At 39.6% G+C, this 13032-nt stretch overlaps 1 protein-coding gene across 5 annotated transcripts in view; it reads right to left on the bottom strand.

The window, feature by feature from the left end:
• The window catches only part of LOC119877648 (submaxillary mucin-like protein), a 58395-nt gene that overhangs the window by 8712 nt on the left and 36651 nt on the right, over positions 1-13032 (bottom strand). For all 5 annotated transcript variants that reach the window (XM_038577313.1, XM_038577316.1, XM_038577317.1 and 2 more), the window contains one exon: positions 10562-10657. In XM_038577313.1, the coding sequence (XP_038433241.1) occupies positions 10562-10657 (96 nt within the window). The remainder of the gene's footprint in view (positions 1-10561; positions 10658-13032) is intronic.

Below are 13032 nucleotides of genomic sequence, written 5' to 3'. Positions count from 1 at the left end.
ACAATAGCAACCTCTCTCTGTCTCTGTGGAAGTTGGAGCCTAAATTCATTCCTGATCATAAGTTTAGATGCAATTTTCTCTGGGTTTCTTCCACTGGAGAATCAGAGTTAACCTCCTGGAAGTGGATCATGTGAATATAAGACAGACATTCTCTCATTTCTAATGAGATTCTAGATGATTCTGGGTCTACAAGCTGATTATCTAGTTGCTTCTAATTCTCCAGCTGATGAGCTAATTGTCCTGTCACTCCAACTGAACCTAAAATAGATTTTCCTGTGGTCCCTGATCCTCCAGCTGCTGGTCTTGTTGTCCCTGCTTCTTCAGCAGACCATCCAGTTGTCTGTGATCCTCCTATGTATGGTCTGGTGTTCCCCGAATTTAAAACAGAGGTTTCAATTGTTTCTTATTTTCCAGAAAATGATCTAGTTATCACTGATCCTTCAGCTGATGGTCCAGTTGTTACTAGCTCAAGTGATGTTTCAGAGGTCTCTGTCTATTCTCCTGATGGTACAGATGTTCTTGATTCTTCCTGTGATTGTCCAGTTGTCTGTGATCTTCCTATGGACGTTCCAGTAGTCCCTACTGTTACGACAGAGACCTTCACTTTTTTCTGATCCTCTAGCTAATTATTTTTTTAAAGATTTTATTTATTTATTCATGATAGACACACAGAGAGAGAGGCAGAGACACAGAAAGAGGGAGAAACAGGCTCCATGCAGGGAGCCCGATGTGGGACTCGATCCTGACCCCAGGATCACGCCCTGAGCCAAAGGCAGATGCTCAACCACTGAGCCACCCAGGCGTCCCTCCTCTAGCTAATTAATATTTTAGTTGTCCCTAATGCTCCAGCTGATAGTGCTATGGTCCCTTATCCTCTAGCTATTGTTCCAGTTGTCTCTGGTCCTCCAATGGATGGTCCAGTTGACCCTGTCAACCCTATAGATAGTGTAGATGTTCCTAATCCTATAACAGATGGTGCAATTGTTCCTGATCTTTCAGCAAATGGTCCAGTTATTCCTAACCCAAGTCCTGATCCTGATGTCCTTGTGAATCCTGCTGATGATACAATGTTTCTGATTGTACAACAGATGTTCCAGTTGTCCCTGATCATCCAACTGATGGTCCAGTTGTCCCTGATATACGAGCTGACGATCTAGTTGTTCCTAATACTTCAGCCACTGGTCCTGTCATCTCATGTCCCTGGCACTCCAGATGATAGTATGTTTGCCTCTGAACCTATAACAGATGTTCTAGTTGTTTCTGATCCTTCAGATGATGGTCTCAGATAAAACAGTCTTTTATTCTGAGATCTGCTAAGAAGTAGAAAGCTATGTGAAGCTCTAAGGAAATAGCATTCAGGGCAGTGGGAATAGCCAGTGCGAAAGCCATAGACTGAAATGAAGTACATGTGCTAGAGAAGTAGAACTAAGTGAATGTATTTGAATCATTGGAGATTACAGGGAGTCCTATTAGAATGTGAGGACAAATACATGGAATTTTTCAAGTTATTGTGAATCCAGGGAAGGAAATTAGACATTTTTCTAAATGCAATGGAATGTAATTTTATGCAAAAGAATATTTGTATATATTTAAAATCCCTCTTTCTGCTCTATATAGAATATATGATAAAGGGTAAAAGTAGGAAGACTAGTTTGAGGTGATTTCAGGAATTCAGACTATTCATGAGTGCTTTGGGGTAGAATGATGATAAAGGAGTTTGAGAACAATGAATGGGTTTATGTTTTAGAAGTAGCATTGACAGCCTTTGTTTTTGTGTGGGGGGTGCAAAATAAAAAGAAGAGAGGTATCAAGGGTAATTGTAAAATTTTTGTGAGTAAACTGAGTCAGTGATGATACTGTTTATTAATATGGGGAAGAACAGGGATATGGGATTGATATGGGAGAACAGGTTGCAGGCATGAAAGTAAACAATAATTCTGTTTAGGTCATGTCAATTTTGGAATACCTATTAAATATCCAAATGGAAATGTCAGGTTAGAAATTGAGTATGAATCTAGACTTTTAGAGAAGTCAAGATTAGAGACATATATTTGGAAATTTGCATCCAAGATGTCTTTAAAGGTTTCCTATACTTTAATTCCTTCCTACAGATTATGTGACTACCCCCACTAGTCCTGTCTCATATCTAACTATCAGAAGCTTCTCTCCGAGTTCAGCTTAAGGTAATATCCCATCATACAAGTCATGCTCTTGCATTTTTCAACATACTAGTTTGCTAATACTCTAATAGCCTCTGAACCTTCAAATTTCTTTTTTTTAAAATAAAGATTTTGTGTATGTATGTTTGTATGTATGTATGTATGTAAGAGATAGTGCATACAAGCAGGGGGGCGCAGGAGAGGGAAAAGCAGACTCCTTACTGAGTATGGAGCCCTACGTAGGGGTCCATCCCAGGACCCAAGGATTGTAACCTAAGCCAAAAGCAGATGTTTCACTCACTGAGCAACCCAGGTAGCCCATGAAACCTCAAGTTTATTTTCATTCAAGAAACTTTAAATTACCGTTCTGCTTGAAGTCTTAAAACAATTAGTCCTACCATACCTTATATCCTGTTATCCTTTAACATTAAGTTTATATAAATTTTGGTTTCCTCTATCATCTTTGGCATTCTAAGACCATGTTGGGCTTTGTGTCTTTTATTCTAAGCTCCTGCTTCCATTCTGTATCACAATTATTTCTATCCTGTCCTGTAGAATCCACAATGATTTAAACAAATCTCTTCTATATGCTTATTTAAAAAAAAAATGCTTCTACCTCCTCCTGGCCTTTGCTTAATGCAACCAATTCTACAACAACGTGGCATCAGCCAGAATGCTCTGGATCTGAGATCCCATTATTAAGAATTCCACTAAGATAACAGATGAGGATCAAAACCTTAGATTTGTAGGCACATGGATCTCTACAATAATACATGTGGATGGTACCTGTTTCCAGCAAACCTTCACTACTTGAGCAGAGCAGCAAATAGCCTATTCCTTCCCATATCTCTAATCCTTCTGGAAGGTTCTCTTCCATACAGTCTGTTGTTTTTATTTCAATAAAAATAAAACCTCTGAATCCTTTACCATATTTGGAACTCTTATTCATTTTTTTTTTTACATATTCACCAGATATCCACCAGATATTCATCAAGTCAGGTACTGAGGTAGGCATTGGGAACATAACTGTAAACTAGAATAAGCAAGGCAAAAAGAACTTCTGTCTCTAGTTTGACAGAAATCCACCATGTTGGTGGCCTGTCTCATAATGGAGAATGACTGGATGAATAATCAACCATCTAGGCCCCGTTTTAGCCCTAAAACATACTCATGACTAAACATATTGATTTTTTATTTACAAAATGTGAATAATCAAATAATCCCTAACATACTGTCAACTGCACAGGTGGTTATAGGATTCAAGAAAGGAAAAATAGAGGGGAGGAGCAAGAGGGCGGAAGAGTAGGGTCCCCAAGTCACCTGTCTCCACCAAATTACCTAGAAAACCTTCAAATTATCCTGAAAATCTATTAATTTGGCCTGAGATTTAAAGAGAGACCAGCTGGAACGCTACAGTGAGAAGAGTTCGCGCTTCTATCAAGGTAGGAAGACGGGGGAAAAGAAATAAAGGAACAAAGGCCTCCAAGGGGGAGGGGCCCCGCGAGGAGCCAGGCTGAGGCCGGGGCTAGTGTCCCCAGGACAGGAGAGCCCCGTCCCGGAGACGCAGGAGCTGCACCGACCTTCCCGGGGGAAAGGGGCTCGCGGGGAGGTGGAGCAGGACCCAGGAGGGCGGGGATGCCCTCGGGCTCCCGGGGACACTAACAGGCACCTGCGCCCCGGGAGAGTGCGCCGAGCTCCCTAAGGGCTGCAGCGCGCACGGCAGGACCCGGAGCAGCTCGGAGGGGCTCGGGGGCGGCTCCGCGGAGGGGGCTGCGGGGGGGAGCAGCTCGGGGGGCTCGGGCAGAGGAAGAGGCTCCGTGCGGAGGGGGCTGCGCGGTTCCAGGAGCAGCTCGGAGGGACTCGGGCGGCAGCTCCGCGGAGGGGGCTGCGGGGCGGGAGCGCGAATCCACCAGCGCAGGCTCCGAAGCACAGGGCGCCGGGACACAGCCCAGGATCCCGCCTCCCCCGGGACAGGCTGAGGCCGGGAGGGCCCAGGACAGCGAGGACGCTCCTGCCCCAGCTGAGCAGATCAGCGGCCCCGCCCCGGAGCCTCCAGGCCCTGCAGACGGAGTTCCTGCCGGAGCTGAATCCAGGTTTCCAGAGCTGCCCCGCCACTGGGGCTGTTCCTCCTGCGGCCTCACGGGGTAAACAACCCCCACTGAGCCCTGCACCAGGCAGGGGCACAGCAGCTCCCCCAACTGCTAACACCTGAAAATCAGCACAACAGGCCCCTCCCCCAGAACACCAGCTAGACGGACAACTTCCAGGAGAAGCAGAAGCCAAGGGACTTAAAGTACACAGAATCAGAAGATACTCCCCGTGGTTCTTTTTTTTGTTTGTTTGTTTTTGTTTTTTTGTTTTGTTTTGTTTTGTTTTGCTTTTTGATTTGTTTCCTTCCCCCACCCCCTTTTTTTTCTCCTTTCTTTTTCTTTCTCTTTTTCTTCTTTTTTTTTTCGTTTTTTTTTCTTCCCTTTTTTTCTCTTTCTCTTTTCTTTCCTTCTTTCTCTCCTCTCTTTTTCTCTTTTTCCCAATACAACTTGCTTTTGGCCACTCTGCACTGAGCAAAATGACTAGAAGGAAAACCTCACCTCAAAAGAAAGAATCAGAAACAGTCCTCTCTCCCACAGAGTTACAAAATCTGGATTACAATTCAATGTCAGAAAGCCAATTCAGAAGCACTATTATACAGCTACTGGTGGCTCTAGAAAAAAGTATAAAGGACTCAAGAGACTTCATGACTGCAGAATTTAGAGCTAATCAGGCAGAAATTAAAAATCAATTGAATGAGATGCAATCCAAACTAGAAGTCCTAACGACGAGGGTTAACGAGGTGGAAGAACGAGTGAGTGACCTAGAAGACAAGTTGATAGCAAAGAGGGAAACTGAGGAAAAAAGAGACAATTAAAAGACCATGAAGATAGATTAAGGGAAATAAACGACAGCCTGAGGAAGAAAAACCTACGTTTAATTGGGGTTCCCGAGGGCGCCGAAAGGGACAGAGGGCCAGAATATGTATTTGAACAAATTCTAGCTGAAAACTTTCCTAATCTGGGAAGGGAAACAGGCATTCAGATCCAGGAAATAGAGAGATTCCCCCCTAAAATCAATAAAAACCGTTCAACACCTCGACATTTAATAGTGAAGCTTGCAAATTCCAAAGATAAAGAGAAGATCCTTAAAGCAGCAAGAGACAAGAAATCCCTGACTTTTATGGGGAGGAGTATTAGGGTAACAGCAGACCTCTCCACAGAGACCTGGCAGGCCAGAAAGGGCTGGCAGGATATATTCAGGGTCCTAAATGAGAAGAACATGCAACCAAGAATACTTTATCCAGCAAGGCTCTCATTCAAAATGGAAGGAGAGATAAAGAGCTTCCAAGACAGGCAGCAACTAAAAGAATATGTGACCTCCAAACCAGCTCTGCAAGAAATTTTAAGGGGGACTCTTAAAATTCCCCTTTAAGAAGAAGTTCAGTGGAACAGTCCACAAAAACAAGGACTGAATAGATATCATGATGACACTAAACTCGTATCTCTCAATAGTAACTCTGAATGTGAACGGGCTTAATGACCCCATCAAAAGGCGCAGGGTTTCAGACTGGATAAAAAAGCAGGACCCATCTATTTGCTGTCTACAAGAGACTCATTTTAGACAGAAGGACACCTACAGCCTGAAAATAAAAGGTTGGAGAACCATTTACCATTCGAATGGTCCTCAAAAGAAAGCAGGGGTAGCCATCCTTATATCAGATAAACTAAAATTTACCCCAAAGACTGTAGTGAGAGATGAAGAGGGACACTATATCATACTTAAAGAATCTATTCAACAAGAGGACTTAACAATCCTCAATATATATGCCCTGAATGTGGGAGCTGCCAAATATATCAATCAATTATTAACCAAAGTGAAGAAATACTTAGATAATAATACACTTATACTTGGTGACTTCAATCTAGCTCTTTCTATACTCGATAGGTCTTCTAAGCACAACATCTCCAAAGAAACGAGAGCTTTAAATGATACACTGGACCAGATGGATTTCACAGATATCTACAGAACTTTACATCCAAACTCAACTGAATACACATTCTTCTCAAGTGCACATGGAACTTTCTCCAGAATAGACCACATATTGGGTCACAAATCGGGTCTGAACCGATAACAAAAGATTGGGATTGTCCCCTGCATATTCTCAGACCATAATGCCTTGAAATTAGAACTAAATCACAACAAGAAGTTTGGAAGGACCTCAAACACGTGGAGGTTAAGGACCATCCTGCTAAAAGATAAAAGGGTCAACCAGGAAATTAAGGAAGAATTAAAAAGATTCATGGAAACTAATGAGAATGAAGATACAACCGTTCAAAATCTTTGGGATGCAGCAAAAGCAGTCCTAAGGGGGAAATACATCACAATACAAGCATCCATTCAAAAACTGGAAAGAACTCAAATACAAAAGCTAACCTTACACATAAAGGAGCTAGAGAAAAAACAGCAAATAGATCCTACACCCAAGAGAAGAGGGGAGTTAATAAAGATTCGAGCAGAACTCAACGAAATCGAGACCAGAAGAACTGTGGAACAGATCAACAGAACCAGGAGTTGGTTCTTTGAAAGAATTAATAAGATAGATAAACCATTAGCCAGCCTTATTAAAAAGAAGAGAGAGAAGACTCAAATTAATAAAATCATGAATGAGAAAGGAGAGATCACTACCAACACCAAGGAAATACAAACGATTTTAAAAACATATTATGAACAGCTATACGCCAATAAATTAGGCAATCTAGGAGAAATGGACGCATTCCTGGAAAGCCACAAACTACCAAAACTGGAACAGGAAGAAATAGAAAACCTGAACAGGCCAATAACCAGGGAGGAAATTGAAGCAGTCATCAAAAACCTCCCAAGACACAAGAGTCCAGGGCCAGATGGCTTCCCAGGGGAATTTTATCAAACGTTTAAAGAAGAAACCATACCTATTCTCCTAAAGCTGTTTGGAAAGATAGAAAGAGATGGAGTACTTCCAAATTCGTTCTATGAGGCCAGCATCACCTTAATTCCAAAGCCAGACAAAGACCCCACCAAAAAGGAGAATTACAGACCAATATCCCTGATGAACATGGATGCAAAAATTCTCAACAAGATACTGGCCAATAGGATCCAACAGTACATTAAGAAAATTATTCACCATGACCAAGTAGGATTTATCCCTGGGACACAAGGCTGGTTCAACACCCGTAAAACAATCAATGTGATTCATCATATCAGCAAGAGAAAAACCAAGAACCATATGATCCTCTCATTGGATGCAGAGAAAGCATTTGACAAAATACAGCATCCATTCCTGATCAAAACTCTTCAGAGTGTAGGGATAGAGGGAACATTCCTCGACATCTTAAAAGCCATCTATGAAAAGCCCACAGCAAATATCATTCTCAATGGGGAAGCACTAGGAGCCTTTCCCCTAAGATCAGGAACAAGACAGGGATGTCCACTCTCACCACTGCTGTTCAACATAGTACTGGAAGTCCTAGCCTCAGCAATCAGACAACAAAAAGACATTAAAGGCATTCAAATTGGCAAAGAAGAAGTCAAACTCTCCCTCTTCGCCGATGACATGATACTCTACATAGAAAACCCAAAAGTCTCCACCCCAAGATTGCTAGAACTCATACAGCAATTCGGTAGCGTGGCAGGATACAAAATCAATGCCCAGAAGTCAGTGGCATTTCTATACACTAACAATGAGACTGAAGAAAGAGAAATTAAGGAGTCAATCCCATTTACAATTGCACCCAAAAGCATAAGATACCTAGGAATAAACCTAACCAAAGATGTAAAGGATCTATACCCTCAAAACTATAGAACACTTCTGAAAGAAATTGAGGAAGACACAAAGAGATGGAAAAATATTCCATGCTCATGGATTGGCAGAATTAATATTGTGAAAATGTCAATGTTACCCAGGGCAATATACACGTTTAATGCAATCCCTATCAAAATACCATGGACTTTCTTCAGAGAGTTAGAACAAATTATTTTAAGATTTGTGTGGAATCAGAAAAGACCCCGAATAGCCAGGGGAATTTTAAAAAAGAAAACCATATCTGGGGGCATCACAATGCCAGATTTCAGGTTGTACTACAAAGCTGTGGTCATCAAGACAGTGTGGTACTGGCACAAAAACAGACACATAGATCAGTGGAACAGAATAGAGAATCCAGAAGTGGACCCTGAACTTTATGGGCAACTAATATTCGATAAAGGAGGAAAGACTATCCATTGGAAGAAAGACAGTCTCTTCAATAAATGGTGCTGGGAAAATTGGACATCCACATGCAGAAGAATGAAACTAGACCACTCTCTTGCACCATACACAAAGATAAACTCAAAATGGATGAAAGATCTAAATGTGAGACAAGATTCCATCAAAATCCTAGAGAAGAACACAGGCAACACCCTTTTTGAACTCGGCCATAGTAACTTCTTGCAAGATACATCCACGAAGGCAAAAGAAACAAAAGCAAAAATGAACTATTGGGACTTCATCAAGATAAGAAGCTTTTGCACAGCAAAGGATACAGTCAACAAAACTCAAAGACAACCTACAGAATGGGAGAAGATATTTGCAAATGACATATCAGATAAAGGGCTAGTTTCCAAGATCTATAAAGAACTTATTAAACTCAACACCAAAGAAACAAACAATCCAATCATGAAATGGGCAAAAGACATGAACAGAAATCTCACAGAGGAAGACATAGACATGGCCAACATGCATATGAGAAAATGTTCTGCATCACTTGCCATCAGGGAAATACAAATAAAAACTACAATGAGATACCACCTCACACCAGTGAGAATGGGGAAAATTAACAAGGCAGGAAACAACAAATGTTGGAGAGGATGCGGAGAAAAGGGAACCCTCTTACACTGTTGGTGGGAATGTGAACTGGTGCAGCCACTCTGGAAAACTGTGTGGAGGTTCCTCAAACAGTTAAAAATATACCTGCCCTACGACCCAGCAATTGCACTGTTGGGGATTTACCCCAAAGATACAAATGCAATGAAACGCCGGGACACCTGCACCCCGATGTTTCTAGCAGCAATGGCCACGATAGCCAAACTGTGGAAGGAGCCTCGGTGTCCAACGAAAGATGAATGGATAAAGAAGATGTGGTTTATGTATACAATGGAATATTACTCAGCTATTAGAAATGACAAATACCCACCATTTGCTTCAACGTGGATGGAACTGGAGGGTATTATGCTGAGTGAAGTAAGTCAGTCGGAGAAGGACAAACATTATATGTTCTCATTCATTTGGGGAATATAAATAATAGTGAAAGGGAATATAAGGGAATGGAGAAGAAATGTGTGGGAAATATCAGAAAGGGAGACAGAACGTAAAGACTGCTAACTCTGGGAAACGAACTAGGGGTGGTAGAAGGGGAGGAGGGCGGGGGGTGGGAGTGAATGGGTAACGGTCACTGGGGGTTATTCTGTATGTTAGTAAATTAAACACCAATATTCTAAAAAAAAATAAAAATAAAAAAATAAATTACATTGACCACAAAAAAAAAAAAAAAAGAAATGGGGAAACTGTTCATCAAGGTTCTAGATCACTTTTCTGTTCAATAAAGAACTTATAAAGAAATATGTTAATATTTTAAATCATGATATTTTCTCATACTAAATCATGAAATTTTCTGAATACTAAAGGTACTACTAAAGATTGCAAGATGAAAAATTCTAACTTGAATTTGAATATACTTGCTGATGTGTGATAACTATTTAATATCCAGAAGCCTATTATTTAAGAAAAAATAATTTATCAAACTCTCAAATATTTCTATTAGGGGAAAAAGATATTATTGATAAAATGCAAAAATAGCTTACATATAATTTTGTAGTTATCTAATACTCTTAATTTGTATGTTGTCTAAGTGATTTTATGTAGAGCAATGCAAACCTTAGATGAAAAAATGTAACTAACTGGGTGAGCAAATGTCCCTAACTCAAAAAAACATTTAAGAACCAAATATAATATGAAATGTTAGATGGTCACTACTATTTTCTTACTTAACTCAGTTAAAGTTGCATCAGGTAACATTCTAGTGATTTCTATATTGGCCATCTAAGAATATCAGATTCAAAATTCTGCATTAGTCTTATTTAGTAATGAAGATCACCTGAACTTTCAGATTACTCTCATTATCTGTGAATCATGTGTTGCACTGATAACCCAATAGTTCTTAAATACTGAGTAACAAAGAATTTAATGGCAATCTTTCTAACTCACATAATATTTGAATTGCAATGCTATTTTTTAAGCAGGAAGGATGTCCAACTAAATAAATATCTGATATTTGTGACTTTTTGTGTTTAGCTAATCTCACCTGGTTTATCTGAAGAGCTTGTAGTACTGCTGCTGGGTGATGCAGGTTTATTTTCATCTCCACTGGTTACACCACCAGATGTTTCAGATGTACTTACTATAAAGGGAAAAAATGAGAAAGCCTCATTCCCAGAATTTCTTAAGCTAGGAGATAGGTAATTCTGATTTAAATTAACTTCCATCAAAAATACTACAAAAATTTCCATTTTCCTATAGCAATCTTACCCTTTATATATTTCCAAAGATGCACTTTGACATACATTTATTCATTATTTCATTGTATTTTCATCACTATGTCACTCAATAGATTATATTTTTTACTGATAAGAAAACTGAGGTTACAGAGGTTGAGGGGTTCATTTGCTTAATTGCATGATACTGGTTCTAGGAAAAGTGTTTATATATGAACACAGCTTGGGCAGCTGGTTTATTTTGGGATTTTTCCCCATTAGAAATTATTATTGAACATTTGTCAAATGTCTTTTTAGCCTCTATGTAGATAACAGTTGTTTTTATTTCCCTTAGGTCTGTTAGTGCAAACTCTATTAATAGATTTTCTAATTTTGAAAAAAGTTTCCCTAAAAATTAGTGGGAATTATTATTAAACCTTATTTTGTGTGCTTTTTGATTCTAATTTCAGCCATTTGTTAGTTGCTATGCAACTCTTAAATTGTTCCTTCTTTGGCTTTTTGCTTTATTTCTATTTTGATAAGTTATATTTTACAGTAATATTTTTATATAACCCCTTTAGCACTCTCCCAATTTTCTTTCAGGTGTATCTACTGGTTCTCCCTAAATAAGTAATAATAATTATTATGTTATTATATTTCTTCTTCCCTTCTCCTCCTGTCTTTATGAGTCTGATGCCAACCTGATTTTCTGTCTTTTTAAATGCCTTTTCTTTTTACCTCAAGTTCTAAAGAATGTATTCTTCAAGGCTAACAGATTTCTCTTTCTTTTCTTTTTCTCTTTCTTTCTTTCTTTCTTTCTTTCCTTCTTTCTTTCTTTCTTTCTCTAACAGTTTTATAAAATAACTCACCAAATTGTTCAGGATTTAATTTTCCAGGTATATGACAGATCTTTTCAATATGTAAATTTAGGATTTCTCTTTTAATTGCAGGAAACTTGTCCTGATTTGCAGTTTTAAATATTAGTTCTGTTTCATTGCTTTTGCTTCTCCAGAAACTGCAATAAGACATATGTTAGATGTTTTTGTCTGTTTCCTGTAGTGATGTCTGACTCTGATTCACTTTACCTTTTTTAAAAAAATGCCTGTGGTATTTTTTGGATCTTTTCAATTCTATTCTCTATGTCTCCTGCCATGCTGAATTTCAGTCTCATATGCATTCTCTGGTGGTAGCCTTTAATTGGTCTGTAGTTTTTAGATAATTTTTCTTTATTTTTCAATATTTCTCCTGTGTTTTCATCAGGTCTAATTTAACATCTTCCTATTGTTTACCTATTTTGACCCTCGGTGTTTTAAATTTATAATTCTGATGTCTATATCTGCAGTTTAAACTCTCGTTAATGTTTTGTTTCCTCTGATTCATGACCAGATTTTAAAGTTTGCTTGCTATTGCTGAGAATGGCTAAAAATTTATGCAAATGAATAGCTTTCTATATATATTGGAATTTTATTTTTCTTTTTCATGTTTTTCTGCCTTGGATTTTCCTGAATCATAGCAGGTGATCCTACGTAGTGGGGAGAGAGAGCCTTTTGTGTGGCTCACCAGATTTCTCAGATCAAGGGCTTCCTCTTATGTTGTTTATGGTGAAGGGAGGGTTCTTTTTTCAAGTAGCATCTTTCCTTTGTCTGTCTTCTAACTCTTAATTACTATTGTTTTTTTGAGCCCTTAGCTTTAAAGACTTCTTTCTTTTCTCCTCTTCTTCTCCTTCTCCTCCTGCACTTCCTCTTCCTTCTCCTCCTCATCCTCTTTCTCCCCCAATCCTCTCCTTCTCCTTCTTCTTTCTGACAACCAGTGCTCTGCTTTGCTAGCTTCAGACCTTCTCTCAGTACTTTCTGTTCAGGTTGGGGCCTTTCAACCTTGGAAGTAAACTCTAGTTGATGCTATCTATGTTCTACCATTATTAAGCACCTCTTTATACTCCCCTCTCCTTTGAGATGCCCTCAACTCCACTATGAGATCCAGAGCCATCTATCCTAGTCATCGGAGTCTCAGTCTTCTCTGTCCCTCTAAACACTATAGATGTGGGCCCAGTGATACTTATGGTTTGCAGAAGGTCTGTGTAGATGTCAATGTATACAGCCACTGTTTTCCTAGCTCTTTTCCACCCCCACTGGTTCCCCATTGAGCTTAAATGCTACCCAATTCTAAGATCATCAATGCAAATTAAAAATCCTTTAGTCCACATCACACCCTGCTGAGGGAGGTATGGTTGGACACAGCTGAAAGTGAGGACCAGACTCGCCTGATTTCCTAGTACTTGGGGATCTAGTGCCTGCTTTCCCAG

Source organism: Canis lupus, chromosome 27, assembly GCF_011100685.1.
Source record: "Canis lupus familiaris isolate Mischka breed German Shepherd chromosome 27, alternate assembly UU_Cfam_GSD_1.0, whole genome shotgun sequence".
Classification (NCBI taxonomy): Eukaryota; Metazoa; Chordata; class Mammalia; order Carnivora; family Canidae; genus Canis; species Canis lupus.
This window is presented reverse-complemented; position numbering and strand designations above follow the sequence as displayed.